This window comes from Drosophila melanogaster, chromosome 2R (genome assembly GCF_000001215.4).
Source record: "Drosophila melanogaster chromosome 2R".
Classification (NCBI taxonomy): domain Eukaryota; kingdom Metazoa; phylum Arthropoda; class Insecta; order Diptera; family Drosophilidae; genus Drosophila; species Drosophila melanogaster.
In genome coordinates this window covers 13,558,210-13,573,369 of record NT_033778.4, presented here as the reverse complement: position 1 = coordinate 13,573,369, position 15,160 = coordinate 13,558,210, and the positions used below count along the sequence as shown (strand labels likewise).

The window sequence follows — 15,160 nt, the reverse complement described above, 5'->3', positions numbered from 1 at the left end:
GCGTTTTTAAAAATTGTTATTATAGTATTTGTTGAGATCAACAACAAATGGGGATTGCCTTTTATGAGGTGTATGGAAAACAGCATTTAGATTACAAATTACATATATGCATCATTCGCTGATAATACTCACATTCATTATGTCGCGATTAAGCCGTGTGACTTCCCACTGATTTGTCCATTGAAAATACAAACACTTTTAAATTATAAAATTTTGGAAAGCAAATTGAACATTCATTCAGGAACTCATTTTCGAAACTGCTCTACACTTTGAACAACCTTTTCGAGTTGAAAAAAACGCTGGTATTTCAAAGTTATCGCACAACTTATTAGGTTGTTAAAAAATACAATTTACGAAACAATTACAAATGTTCGCATAGTATTCACTTCCTGACCAGACCCAACAGAAGGAATGTTCTTGCCATTTTGTAATATGATATTTTGAACCATTCATACAAACTGTTTTTGTGTGAGTCCCCAATCAATAAAAACTTCCTTATTGACACACGTTGACGTTCCCATTAAATAACCTTGTTTAGAGCTTTAAGTTGGCACACGTAATTAATTTTTAACTTTTCGCCTATAAAAGGCCCCGATAAGAGAGGATAACCACACAAATTCTTAGGAACAACGGCCAAACCTTATGTAAACAATTCTTGAGTTGAAAAGTAAATGAAAGCCAATTAAATATAGAGGCGGATTTCGGAGCTTGCAAATAAAATTCATTATGGGGGAGCCGCAGCTGATACGACGACTTTTGCAGGGGAAGTACGTAGAGTGATAAGAAAGTAGAGAGTATATATAAACAGAGGCTTCCCAATCGTTCGGCACACAGTCAAGATGCAGAGCTTTCTGGGAGTAGCAATCATTCTGGCTCTTCTGAGCCTGGTGGCTAGCCAGGCGCAGAACAGCTCCCAGTCCATGGATCTCTATATACTCCAGAATCAGCGGCAATATGACGCGAAGATCAAACAGCTGGCAGATGAATTAGCCAATTTTAAGCAGCTATTTCAGAAGCAAATCAATGCGCTCGATGTGCAAGCAGATTCGATGCAGCTAAAATTGGAACAAGCCTCCGCTCACCTGGATCCCATTATCCTGATCGATTCCTGGAGCAAACAATGCGTACAGAACTATAGTGTTACTATACCAACGATCACCGTGGCCAGGGACTCCATTATCAAGTGTAAGGAAAGTATTAGTGGCATTTTAAATGCACCTGAGAGCACCTACAACACCCTGAATAACTACTATAAAAATAACGTGAAGAATGGTTTGGCACAATGCCTAAAACTTCATCCAACTGCCCAGTTAAATTACACACTCTGTGTAACCAAGGTGGTAAGTATTACAACTTTCTATATTATTAAGAGCAGAATCCTGAGACTTCTTTTTACACTTGCAGATTGGTGATGCCAATAAGTATACCATCACCACACAGAATACTTTCAATACCAACCTGAAGAGTTCGGAATGCACGGCTGATAATCGCATTAGGAACTCCTGGCAGTGCTCCTTTGGCCAGGTGTACTCTATTACCTCCAAAGTGGAACTGGCGCTGCAACTCATCGACTCCTGCATTTCCAATAAGGTGATCTGTGGATCCTTTGAAGAGCAATCGTGTCCGAATAAGTCATATGTTTCTCTGTCGGAGATCAATCCTCGCAACGATACCATCCGGAATCCCTTCAAGTTTGTAACCAATGCTATGAGCTGTGTAGAGGTCCTGATCAGCAGTTAAAGTATCCTTACATAAATCAAATTCATTCGAGTCAATGAAAATATTACAGCATTTATTAATTTGTATAGCTTTTGATGTTTAAATAAATATAAATACTATTACCAGCATTATAAATATGTACTTTGCTCTATAAAGTTTTGATAAGAAAACTTGAAGTGCTGTTTCCAGAAGCGAATTAATAAAAATATATAAACTAAGTAGATTATTAAGCAAAACCAAGATAAATAAGTACATATAGTTAAAAAGATTTTATAGCCTCTTTAATTAGCACCAAAAACTGCCAGCTGGGTAAACATTGTATTGTTTATGAAGATTATAAAGCGAATTCGTAGCACCACCTGCTCCATCCAAATTATAAAGCCTCGTGGTTTATTACTTGGTTTATCAATTTTGAAAAAAAAAGAAGTAAAAAAGGAAAGATGCCAGTTCCAACCAATTCACCAGGAGCACAGAATCATTTCAGTGGACTCTTGAGTACCAACGCAAAATAAGATGACAAACTGGATTTGGACCTTTTTCAGGTACCCGCACGAACCATTTCTGGAATTTGAGCCACTCAAAGGGACCGCTGCAACATTCCAAGCCTTAGAAATAATTCCTCGAATTTGGAGTCACATAAAACCAGAGATCGCTTTGTGTGTGGGTTTTCATTCTAACGTTTCCACATTCCCCGTCCCGATTCCACAATCTGGATGGCAGATGCGTGAGAACAATGATCGGCACAGGCTAAAGAAAATCGTGGTTGGTGTAGTCCCAAAATCATGAAAAGATCTCTTGACACGGGCTGACCGTGTGAAATATTAGAGATGCTTGGGAAACCTCGGAAAATATCTAACAGGCTGACAGTAAAATTAGCACGCCACTACGGGAAATCGAATGAAAATGTGATAGAGCAGGTAGCTAGCACATGTGGAAGCACTGGGAAAATTCGTGAGAATTTTCTGTCTTTGATCCTTTCATTGTTGGCCCTTTGGGACGTTATGGGAAAATGAATTTTCAGCGTGTGAAAATGTTCAAAATTGCTTATAATTTGTTAAGTTTTCGATCAGGAAATCAGAAACGAAAACAGCAGTTGCTGGAAAATCTGGAAATCTTCAAAGAACTGCAGGCAGGACTTGTTGCATAAGAAGAAAATCAAACTATTCTGATCCTTGATCTTTTAAAGATCGTGAGAATTCTTAAAATTTGAAGACACCCCTGAAGAATCATGTAATAGGCCCACAGCAATTTCGGTAGCATTTTAAGAAGAAAAGCCGAAGAATTCTACCTGCACGCGGCATGGGAAAGTGCAGCTGAAATCTTTTCGAAAAAGAAGACCTCCCACATAAAAAGAATCATAAAAAAGCGGGATGCCCTAAGAATTTGAAGATGCAGCTGGTGAAGCTGTGGGAAAATGCAATCTATACATCTGTCCCGATCGTGTGAATTTTCCAAAATTGTTGTGTAAATGGAAAACTCTTCTACCAGGGCATCAGCGAAAATGGTAGCATTACCACAGAGTTTTCCCAAAAGAATCTCTACCTGTTGCTCGAGTCTGGAAAATGCAGCTGAAAATGCAGCACGGTACAAAGGAGCACCCTTTTTCCAAGAAACCTGTTGATTTCACATGGAAACCTTACGTCCTTTGTTTAAAAAACGGTCTTTCTACAAATTAAGATCTATTCAGTTGCAACCACTGCAGCTGTGGGAAAATGTTCATCTGCTTTTGGTCCACCAACCGTGTGAATTTTCCGGTCCAGATGTTTACAATGTAAACATTGCCACCAGGCAAACAGGAAAAACAGCAGAACGTGCCACTGAGTTTTTCCGAAGAGAGATCGACCTTATACCTGCTGAAGGGTCCTGGGAACCAGCAGATGTTACGAATCACACGATGATACGACTTTTCCTGCAACCTGTTGCATGGGAATAAAAATAAATGCATTTTAAATACATTTGTAATGCAGCCTGGACAGATGTGGGAAAATGCATCTGCCGGTCGTGTGAAAATTGCAGCTTAATCAAGAAAAATCAATATTCATGCACCAGGCAAACATAAAAAACAGCAGCACACTCCAGAGAGTTTTTCCGAAGGAATGTTACCTGAAGTGGAGTCCTGGGAAAGTGAAGATGGATTAAGCCACACGAAAATGCATTTGACCTGTTGCTTTGGAAAATAATCAAACATTTTACGTAGTTTAAAAGGTTGTTGGGAAAATTTGTTTACTTAACCGTGTGAAAATTCAAGATATTCGGAAAAAATTAATTAAATAATACCAGGCGAACATACAAATTTGTAGGATGCTTGCTATTTATAGTTTTCCGAAAAGGAGTCTACCTAAGAACGAGTCCTGGGAAAATGTAAGTGGCACGGAGCACACGATGTTACATTCCTGCTGCCTTTTGTTTGGAAAACCGTGGAAAATCTGTCGATGGTGATCAATTCTCATGTTTCGTGTGACCTTACATGGCTCAGGCCAAACAAATAGTTTTTTAAAGGAATGTTACCTGAGTCCTGGAAAAATTGTGATATTTAATTTTCATCCTAAAACCTGTTGCATGGGAAAATAAAAGACGATCGTTTATTTTTTTCCTATGCAGATTGTAAACCTACTATAGTCTGATCGTGTGAAAAATTGTATAAATTTAAAAAAATCAATATTCATTCACCAGGCAAACATAAAAACCTACAGGACTCTCAACACAATTTAGAACGCGTCTTGCATACAAGATATTGGAAAATGTGCATAGTTAAAGCAAATAGTTATAGCATACTTTTCAACTGTATCAATTTAAAAATTTAATCAGCAAAATTGAAATTTGAAAGACCAAGCGAACATAAATATATGCAACACAATGGAAATTGACTTCCGAGGAAAACTCTGACTTCCATTCCTTGGAAAATTTTGATTTCGAGCGTGTATGAAATTAAAGAATATTTAACCCCTTAACGAAAATCCTACCAGGATAACAGAATTAGCAAAAGGTGCAAGCAAAATAATGTTTAAAACAAACCAAGGCGAGCTATAAATATTTCATGGGAAAATCGTATATCTTCCATTATGGGAACAAACTTTAAGTGGTGGTGGTGGCTAACAATTTTCCAGCAGGATAACAGAAATGACAGCACGCACCCTAAACCGCAATTTAAAATCAGTCCCAACTAATTTCTAAGAACAGGCCAAGGAATTACCACTTGTAGGATTGAGAAAAGATCGCTTCCTTAGGAAACATTGATCATCAACCGGAAGTGATATGGCTCACACTTCAAATTACATTTCCGTTTTTTAGTTAATTGAAACTAAGATCCGTAAAATTCAACAAGATTTAAGAAGAGCAACAGGCAATGATCTGTAAAAAAGGATCCTGGGAAAAAATCTTTAGAAATTAGTTGTTTAATATGTAAAATATGTTGTGGGAAAATTGCTCCCAAAATATGTTGTGGGAAAATTGCTCAAGTGACTGTAAGATTAGGGATTTTCTAACAGGACTACAGGACAGTTGATAAGTGTCCATAAAGGTTTCCCAGGCTGAAAACGTATTCTATGCCAAGCGGAAAAACATATGCCATTTGGAGGGATCACCTGCAGGACTACGGCAGCGGAATCATAATCTTAGGGTACGCCTATTTTCAACCGGAAATTATCTTTGTTTACACTAAAGGTCATTTCCACAATGGGAATAATTGATTGCATCAACACAAGAAAACTTGTTAAAAAAAAAGGAACCGGAACATCTTTAAATAGCACACTCTACCAAGACTGAATTTTCCTGGGAAAATTAAAGAACGTGGGAAACGTATCCCGGTGGTGGTTATATCTGTGGATTCTCTAACAGGAATGCAGGAAACTGGCACGTGTTTTAAAATGATTATACTCATGACCTAAATCTGGTGAAATATTTGCCGGATGGCATGTTAAAGAACACATGCAGGATAACGGAAGTAGGAAATGGCTTTTGTAACCACTTGAAACCCAATTTTTCAAACAGGAAATCGATTTCTGATCTTACGGATTCCATTTCCTGTACCAGCTTCCGTTTCTTTTGCAAAATAAACATTGATTATTTGACATACAATATGTGGGTTCTTTTTTATGACACGTTTTTTTTCACATCTTTTTATGCGGCCTTTTTCTTGGAACTCCACATGCCACATGCTAAGATTTTTTGGGATAGGCGTGAGAACGAAATCGGCTTAATTAGTCGGTTTCTACTAGGCAAACAGCATCCGTAAGGCAATGAACAGATTTCGACATTCACGATGATGGTCACATGATACGCGAAACCTTAGGATATCTTTGATCTTTTTATGGATTCCTTTGGGTTCGTTTGGCCCGCATGTTCTCCGATTCCACGAAGGCGTGAGAATGCGGGCTATTTATGGAATACTAATTAGTTTTCTGAATCATCAGGCAAGCAGCGAGCAGCAGTTGGTTAGGATTCCTTCAGGGAGTCCTTGTTCTTCCAACGAACTTTATATGCAAATTGGATTAAAGCATCATCGCTTCAATTAAATCGGATACCAGGCAAACAGTTTCGCCAGAAAGCGGATCTCACCTTTCCAGGATTAGCTACCGCCGTCTTACCTTTGGGTAGTGCAAAACTACCACCAAACTATTGAGCTACGGAGAAGTTATTCCTTCTCTTTCTCCTTTCCTAAGACGTTTGCAACCCTCGTAATTTGGACTGCCTTGAAAAATACGTCTTGTCCTTACCAGGAAGACAGAAAAAGCAGGAGGAGCGAAGATTACGCAACAACACCTTATAAATGAGGGTTGAACTGCTTTCATTCATAAGAAAATAAGAAGTCGTGCCAAGTCTTGGCTTCCATTAGGGGAACAGCAGATTCATACGTTTCCCAAAGAGCATCTTCAACTGGATTGAATCCAAAAGAGGGTTGAAACTGTCACCTTCTATAAGCGGCTTTCAGCAAACCAAAGACAACCAATTTTAAGAGCATATTCAACAAATACCTCGAAGATCTTTCAGCTAATGTGGGCATAATCCTTTCGCTGCAGGTAAAATTCCTTGCCTCGAGCGTGAGAATTTCAATCAATATTTGTTGGTCTAGCAACAGGCGACCAGCAAAAAGTGCCAGCATCCCTGCCTTTCCCATATCTTCATTTTCTCTTTTTTACGCACAGAGCGTGTGAACGAAGACCCACAAAAAACGAGAAAGAACGTTGCACTGGAATGAGATACCGACTATCAGTTACCGAGTTCTAATCGTGAATTACAAAATATTAATCGTACGCCTTAAGGAAGAAATTGTACGAGTATAATTGTAGAATATCTTATTCTTAAAACAAAAATTGTATTAAAATATAGATTGAAAAATAGCAGAACTTACAGGATCCTACACCTGCTCACCACCCATATACCCCTGCATTTTAATAATACTGGGTACTCCACGAAAGCGAAACCCCGAAAACCAACAAAAACGAGAGTCGAGGATCGCGTGGGAATAAATGCCGCAACGACAGGCAGAGAGAGAAGGAAAGCAAAGGAAAGGAATGTAACGTATTTTTTCCCACAGCTCCTGCAGATAGGCATCTCCCTGTGGGACTGCGACTCTCCGCACCACTCTCCATAAAATTATATGCAGAGGCCTAAATTAGTTGTTAATTGTTTCCCTGTCCCTTTTTTTCGCTTTGGCATGTGCTCGCGTGAGAACTCCGAATCGAGGTATTGGAAAAAGGATCAGGAGCGCAGAAGAATATGATGGTTGCGTCCACTTTCCAGCGGTGTTGCCGCTCTACTCCACTCCACATTGGTCGCAGTTGCTCTTAACGAGATCCTCGATCGTTACGTTAAGCGGATGTGGACTCTGTGGAACGGCTGTGTGTGTGTGTGAGTGTGAGTGAGTGTTTGCGGAGGGCTTTAAGGTCTGTTTGGTTGGCTGGTCGCGGTTCGCTGTGTCAACATCGTGTGGGAAATTCTTGGCCATTATCCGTTACAAAAACGAATGTTCTCTGCCGAGATCGAGTGATCGTGAGAACTGTTTATGCTCAAGCGAAGATCTCGAGCAGGAAAACAGAAAGTCAGCAGAGGTTTAGATGAAACCGACTTAAGGCACAAGTTAGGCAAATTAATACAAAACTTTCGCTGGGAACTACAAAGGTTGTAACCAAAGTTACAACATTTTGTGCTGCGCAAGTAACTAAAATATATTATATTATACACCAGTTTTACGGAAAGAAACTTTAAAAGTTATACTTTTATAATTTATATAATTGTGTTAAAAGTTATACTATTATAATTTATATAATTGTGTTATTGACATATTCTTTTATATATGGTGCGGGTTGTGGGCTGCGAGTACGACCATGTCAAGTATATATATATATTCTTGATCAGGGTCACTAGCCAAGTCGGTCTGGCCATGTCCATCACTGCGGTTTATAACAGCTAGAAGGACTTAGAAGGCTTAAGCATTCTCTCTTGTTAACAATTAATTTGTGCATAATTCAAATATTTGTATTATTCAAGTTAAATCAAAATCCGGTTGTGGACTTTTTTCTCAAAAAGTGTGTGTTGTGCTATTCTCTTCTTTCAAATCTCAGACTAAACTATAAACGCCCAAGTATATCAGTATATTTCATAAGTCTTGAAAAAAATGCATTCCAATTCGACCGCATCATTAAGTAATTCAATTACGCACAAGCCAGCAATCATTTTCCCCTCCCAGCTCGAAATCAAATTCAACTTCAACCAACCACCGGCAATAAGCGAACTGAAAGAAACACGAGTTCCAAAAACATCTTCTCGTCGTTCTACAAACTCTGTTTTCCTGTTCGGTCCCAAGACATTTACAAGCATCAAATTTCAGACAAAAGGAGCTCGAAGACCTTAAGAAAGTGTGGCACGTGCCACAGAGTTTCAACCCCGCAGTGTGAGTAGTACCTTCCACATACATATGTACAACTCTCCAATCATCAACCAGTTGCTTGCTAGGCTACCCTGCGTTCCTGTCCCTTTGACAGCCAATTAGCGATCATCAGCCAAGATTATCAACTGGAAAATTATAGGGTCTCAAAAATGGCCCGCGGCAAAGGAAACGCCCCTCGGCCGCACTCTACTCTTCATATGGATCGACATGAAACGCGATCGTGGTGTGTGGTAAGTACAAGTACAAACATACATGTGTTTAAGCGACTTAATGAACCCTGATGTTTGTCACGATAATTTCATGTTTTTCACTAGGCTCACAGCGACGAAAGGAGGGAGTCTACGCAGTGCTGCCAGCCGCCTACCAAAGACCCGCATAATGGTCTTCGACACGCATCGAATTACAATAGCCCATGATTGGGCCCAAGAATCATTCAAGTGCGAAGAGCAGATTTGCTTGCTTTCCCCTCCTGACAGCCTGTTCCAATTTCACGCCGCATTAAAATAAACAGGAAGTTGTCTCGATTATGGCAATTTGCGTGTGTAGGAATACAAAGTGTTTCTTTAAGAATAGGAAGTCAATTCTTGGGTTTCTTTAACTGCCTACGTACCAATTCTGCTGACCTGATCAAAATCAATTAGCAAAACAAACAAAAAACCCATCCATCAAATCCAGCCTTTTGTTGTGCTGACTTCCAGGAACTCCGACATTTGCCTCGGGCCATCCAACGCCTGCGGCTTAAAGTGCAATCAAGCCGAACCTCACGATCAGGGCAACAGCATCCCAGCCAGCTGAGATTTTGGGCCAGGAATATGTGTGTATAGAGGGATTTCTCCGCGCATTTACCTGGCCTACCTGGCGGAGTGAAGGTACAGTTGTAGGAGCCCATCTTCGCCGTTCTGTTCGCCCATTCGAATGATACAGATTTAAGCCTTTGGCTGTTTTGTCTGCAGGGGATTTGCGGTGATCATGGGCCTCGAGCGCTCAACCGCAAACAGATCGTGGGAAAAGGTCAGGCACAAGCGAAAGCATCTTGGGAACCACGTGCCACGATCCATTGTTTGTCTAATCCCAGAGATCATAAGTCATAATTAGAAAACTGCCGAAGCATGCATAAAGTGTAGCAAACGAACAGGTGAACAGAATCAGCAGCTAGGCAATCGAAATGAATCACAGGTACAGGTAGCTAGGTAGACAGCCAGGTACCCTCATCAGTTTATGAGCAAACTCATCAGCAGCATCCCATTATTATGTTGCCATCCATGATTGCCACTGATGCGCATCGATGCATAATTTTCGAACAGGTTCACAGCAAATTGCAGGAGGCCAGCCAGGAGATGAAGAAAGTGCCCAAAGGCAGGGAGCATCGCTCGATGATGGGAAAAATCAGTGGAGCGCAATCGTCTGTATCCAGGGAACAGGTTAGCAAGAGTTTTAGGCCAACGATCGCAGCAGGAGATCTACACCCGCCGAAGATGAGAATTTCCAAGTGCGATCTCATTTTGGTGGGATTCTCCCACGGATGTGTTTGTCTCTGGATGAAAATCAAGGAACCGTAACCATTGCTGAACAGACGAATAGGCTATCATGAAATGTAGACTCTGAATGTGCAGCATCTTTTCGAAAGAAACCTTTAGATGACCTTTTCGGGGCTCAACTTTGACCTGCCGTCTGCTTGCGACATTTGTTGTTTGCCTGTTCGAATGCTACGATTTAAATATTTATATCTTCATCTTGTGCACTGATGGCAGTTTGATTAACTTGATCACATGTAAATTGTTTTATGAGAAAGGTGGTTTATGATGAATTTTACAGAATGGTACAGAATGTATTTGGATTGCTAGATTCTAGCCTTACCCCAGGACTCTGAGAACCTGTTCAAATGCTACACTTTTGTGACCTTTGACTTAATTTCTAAACAAGCAAAGGTCAGGCCGAGTGGTGTGCAGCATCAGTTGTGGAAATATTTTTCCTTTCCCTTAATGAAGATGATCGTGAAAACCAGCGAAGCGGAGAAATTTTTCCAAAATATAGCAGGTGAACATAATTCTTAAATAGTCGCTGGAAAATTATTCTTCTAGCAATCTTTAACTTTTCAAAGATGTGTTTATATATTTGAAAATTTTCATGAAAATGTGAAAAACCAATGAATCGTGACCAAGCCAGAAAATTCGAACAGGCCTACATAAATACCACGCAGAAATCTCAACGAAAAACTACCTGAATAAGAACCAGATTTGTATTGAAACACATAAGGACCCACAGAATATACCTGTAGATAATTCCCTTTTACCTTGGTAGTTAGATATTAGTTTTTCCACATTCGTGTCCTTTTTTCTTGTTCTCCTGTTACATTGCTACAGTTTCGAGCATCCTAACCCTTTGATTTGAGAACAAATTTTGAGATAGGCTTACGGAAGGAACATCATTATGGTTATATAAGATCAAATATATGTATCATTTCAACAGGCTCACATCATTTAGGAACAATTTTTTCATTTATATATGCAATGGATTTTAGCAAATACAGGTAGAAAATCACTGAAGTGCAACATCCTGCACCAAAACACCAGGCATTCAAAGTAAGTAAGTAAGCTATATATACATTTGATCAAACGCAGGCCTAAAATCAATAGCCTAAAAACATACAAGAACTGGTTCTCAAGAAGAATCACAATCCGCCTCCAAGAAATCAGTCAGGCTTAAAGAAATGGTTCAACTTACCAGGTAAGCAAAGATATGGAAAAGGATCCAACGAATAAATTGGATTTTAAATCCACAAAAATGAAAATGAAATGCCATAAAAAGAGTTAAAAGCCACAAAAACTATAGCATTCGAACAGGTTTTCAAAAATTGTAGAATGCAGCCACGAGAAGTGTGTGGGTGCATCGGTAATCCCTAAGATCATTGAAAATCGCTGAGCTGTGACCAAACGGATTAGGCGACCAGGCCAGCATCAATAACCAATGCCAGATTTCGGTGGAAAATCTATGCGGAAAACAATTTCAGGGGTCAAAGGGCAGAGTTCTAGGAAAAAAATCACTGGATCGTGACCAAACAGATCATTGAAACAGGTTGACAGCAAATCAAGGAGGCGAATGTGCCTAACTCTACAAAAGAGCAATGGAATGGGCCATAAATCTAAGCTAATCCCATTCAGAAGATCACTGAAGTGTAGCCAAGCCAAACAGGCTGACAAAATTGATAGTAGGTGTATTTCGTGCCACGGATAACTGCATCCAGCATCCGAAACGAAAACGAAAACGTAGCGCACCCAAATCTCTCATGCATTTGTTAAATATAACCCAGAGCCCTCGGCTGTGGGAAAAAATGATGGCGTTGCACTTCGTTGCACTGGATGCAATGGATGTGCATCGGATGCAGGCTGCACTGGCTGTTTGCCTGTTCGAAGGTCGCACTCGGATGCACATCGAAAATAGAGAATGGCATGTGCGGGCTAATCAGTGTGGGAAAATGTCATGTAATTTGAAAAAATCCAGACCATGCAAATTACGTAGCACTTGAGCAGGCGGGCAGATTCACGGGGAAGTCCCTTGCTCAAGTACACTCTCTGCGGTCAGTATGTCAACACACACGTGCTCCACGATCATCCCACGCAATCCCGAAAACACATGTGAAACTGTCGCATTTCAATAGGTCAACAGCAAATGGAGCAGGTTACTCTTTTTTCGAAGATTTTTGTATCTTACGGCACGCAGTCTAGAATTTATGTAGGCCTATTCATAAGTTGCACAATCAAAACAAACAAATGTACATTTGTCATGCACCGTGGGGGTCTCTCCATAAAATTTGTTTGTGATTTTGGGGGAAAACTATAGCATTTCCATCAGGCAAACATAAGGGAATAAACAAAACAAAATGAAGGCCCGAAAATCGATTAGCAGGTAGCTGGAAAATCAAACGATGGTGCTTACTTTCTTCACGCACTGTGCGCCTGATGAATTTCCATTAGCCAAACAAACTGCTAAATTGTGCTAAGCATTCTCCATTTATTTAAACAAATTTCAAGGGAAAGGCATGAGGGCCTGCGTGGGCGTGTCTACTAGCAACAATAGCCCAAAAAAAATCAAATCGTAGCGGAACATTTTCCCAGACGATGCAACGAGGCGTTGAAAATCTCCAAGTTTCGTGGGAGTTCCACGTGCCCAACTTCTGTTCGCCTGGTGGCGTGTTACACTTGGCTACACTTGCATCCATTGGATGATGGGATGCTGCATAATCTTGGCGTGTCGCAACCCCGGGTCAACCAACCACTTGATTCGCTTCGTCGCATCGCCATCAAAAATAATAAAAATAATGGTGGAATAAACAAACGAAATGTGGCGAGCGGAACGCGATCGGCTGATCGCTGCTGAGATTCGTGGGCGCCTGCTACAATCGTAGACCTTGGCTCCAAAAGTTGCGCAATGAAGGCCCCAAACATCTTAAGACTCCGCATTTCTTTGCCGGAGCTCATCGGCTGCTTTCTCCTTTGCGCTGTTCACCTATTCTTTTCCAAGACCTTTGACTTTCGATTTCTCTTGATCGTCCTGCCCCAAGGCCTTTGGGGATCCAAAATCTTCAAAAGAATTGTCACTTAACCAAGCGATATAAATCATATTTTTTGGAAAAATTACAAAATTTTAGACGTCTACGAACAGGGTCACAGAAATGCTAGCAAAGATTTCTTGTATCGCTGCATTTTTATAGCTCTTCTACAAAAGATTCGTGTGTGTGTGTGTGCATCTCACTTGCTCTAGCTGAAAGTGGGAAAGGGCAAAGGGCTTGCCTACTCACTCCCACAGCTGGTCTTCTCCGGGTTTTCATTTTCCACTTGAGATTTGGGTGTGTTTTTTATGGGCTATTTCCATGAACAATGCATTGAATGGAGGCATAAGTTCTTTTTTCTTATCTGTATATGTACATACCATATACATTTTCCAGAATATGTACATTTCCAAAAGGTATTCGTTTGCGATATAAATATTTCGGAACAACAAATAAACCATTAGTATAAGTTCATCCATAGAATTCTTCAGTAGCTCAGCTACTAAAGAATTCATGGATTAAAACTTGTTAAAATCCAGTGACTTTGGCCAAACCGCGAATCAAATACTCAGAGAGCATTGGGCCTCCAGAAGAATGTTGGCGGAGGCCAGCAACTTGCTTTGCTCCACATCCGTGAGGGGCAGCTCGAACACGTGGCTAATGCCACCCGCGGTGACCAAGCAGGGCAGCGATAGCACCACGTTGTCCTGGATTCCGTTTAGGCCCTTCATGTCCGTGCCCACGCATGCGATCTTTCCCTTTCCGCCGCTCATTGCCTGCACGATATCCGCACAGGTGAGGGCAATGGCCCAATTGGTATAGCCCTTGGTTTTGGCCACCGCCAGACCACCGGTGGTGACTTGCTTGTTGATCTTCGCCCAGTTCTCCGGATCATCGCCGCAGGCCAGGTTCTTGACCACATCATTCAGTCGAATGCCGGCAATGGAGACACTGGACCACACTGGAACCGCACTGGCGCCGTGTTCCCCGATCACATAGCCGTGAACCTGAGACGGTGGCAATCGAAGTCGATTTGCGATCAGATTGCGAAACCTCACCGTATCCAGGTGACAGCCAGTGGTGAAGCAGCGATGCTTGGGTAGATTGGTTATTCGCTGGACAGCATAGGTCATAACATCGGCGGGATTTGAGATGATAATGAAGGTGGCATTGGGACTGAGCTCCACCAGTTTGGGCACCGCCTTCTTCAGGATTTCGACGGTCTTTTGCATTGCAGCCAAGCGAGAACGATCCTTGCCGGAGGGCCGAGCTCCCGCCGTAATAATCACCACATCGGAATCCTTGGAGTTGGTACTATCGCCGCAGGGCACCACCCGAGCATCGCTCAGAAAGGCGGATGCGTGCTGAAAGTCCAGTGCCTCCGCTTTGGCCAGTTCGTAGTTAATATCGAGGATGACCAGGTTCTTGGTGAGATTCCGGAGCAACAACATGGCACTGATCGCCGTGCCCACCTGACCGGCGCCAACTACACTGATCTTCGATATTCGCGGTCGCTTGAACTCCTTCATGGGCCTCATCGACTTGGCGAAGCAGGACTTGACCGACTTGGTGGACATGGCTTTAGTATTCCACGTTTTGGCCCGGAAATGCGGCATATTCAGTCGTATCAGCTGAATTGGTGTCATTTTTTAATTTTGAATTTTGAAACCGAAAAAGGAATACTGGAACTAAGCCTACGGATATTTTTAGTATCGCATTTTTAAGATACGTACTTGCTATCTCTTTGTTTTGATTAGATTGGATTAGTTTTTATCCTTACATATTTGTTTGGATTAACTTGTGCAAAATGCTTACCAACTTTTTTGATTTCTTATTTTTTATATGAGTTATTTAGGTTATAATTAAAGTTTTATGTTATAATTAAAATGTTATGTTACGAATAAGTTGACAGAATGTTTTTGTATTTAATTTATATGAATTAAAAAGCATACTTTTAGGCATAGGTTAGGAAATGCTAAATTTTCTTGGTATTTTATAACACT

General features: G+C 40.9%; 2 protein-coding genes across 4 annotated transcripts, besides 1 other annotated feature; one reads left to right on the top strand and one right to left on the bottom strand.

Moving 5' to 3' along the window:
• The first annotated feature begins 610 nt into the window (after positions 1–610).
• Positions 611–2,775, top strand: CG42807 (uncharacterized protein). Of its 2 annotated transcripts, none has more exons than NM_166009.2 (2): positions 611–1,340; positions 1,405–2,775. In NM_166009.2, the coding sequence occupies exons 1-2, from the start codon at positions 840–842 to the stop codon at positions 1,738–1,740; spliced, it is 837 nt and encodes a 278-aa protein (NP_725321.2). In that variant the 5' UTR covers positions 611–839; the 3' UTR covers positions 1,741–2,775. The 2 variants fall into 2 exon arrangements, with proteins under 2 accessions (NP_725321.2, NP_610889.1); NM_137045.4 differs by having other exon boundaries at positions 826–1,340; positions 1,405–1,846.
• Positions 2,776–8,041: 5,266 nt separating this feature from the next.
• Positions 8,042–8,110: a mobile genetic element.
• A 4,491-nt stretch (positions 8,111–12,601) lies between these two features.
• Positions 12,602–14,825, bottom strand: CG13334 (uncharacterized protein). Of its 2 annotated transcripts, none has more exons than NM_001259372.1 (1): positions 12,602–14,825. In NM_001259372.1, exon 1 carries the CDS (start codon positions 14,801–14,803, stop codon positions 13,718–13,720), a length of 1,086 nt encoding a protein of 361 aa, NP_001246301.1. In that variant the 5' UTR covers positions 14,804–14,825; the 3' UTR covers positions 12,602–13,717. The 2 variants fall into 2 exon arrangements, with proteins under 2 accessions (NP_001246301.1, NP_610888.2); NM_137044.1 differs by having other exon boundaries at positions 13,265–14,825.
• Positions 14,826–15,160: the final 335 nt, after the last annotated feature.

Coding starts and splice junctions, on each gene's coding strand:
- CG13334 (NM_001259372.1), bottom strand. CDS start 14,803: ATGACACCAATTCAGCTGATACGACTGAATATGCCGCATTTCCGGGCC.
- CG42807 (NM_166009.2), top strand. CDS start 840: ATGCAGAGCTTTCTGGGAGTAGCAATCATTCTGGCTCTTCTGAGCCTG. Junction 1,341..1,404: donor CACTCTGTGTAACCAAGGTG/GTAAGTATTACA, acceptor TTACACTTGCAG/ATTGGTGATGCCAATAAGTA.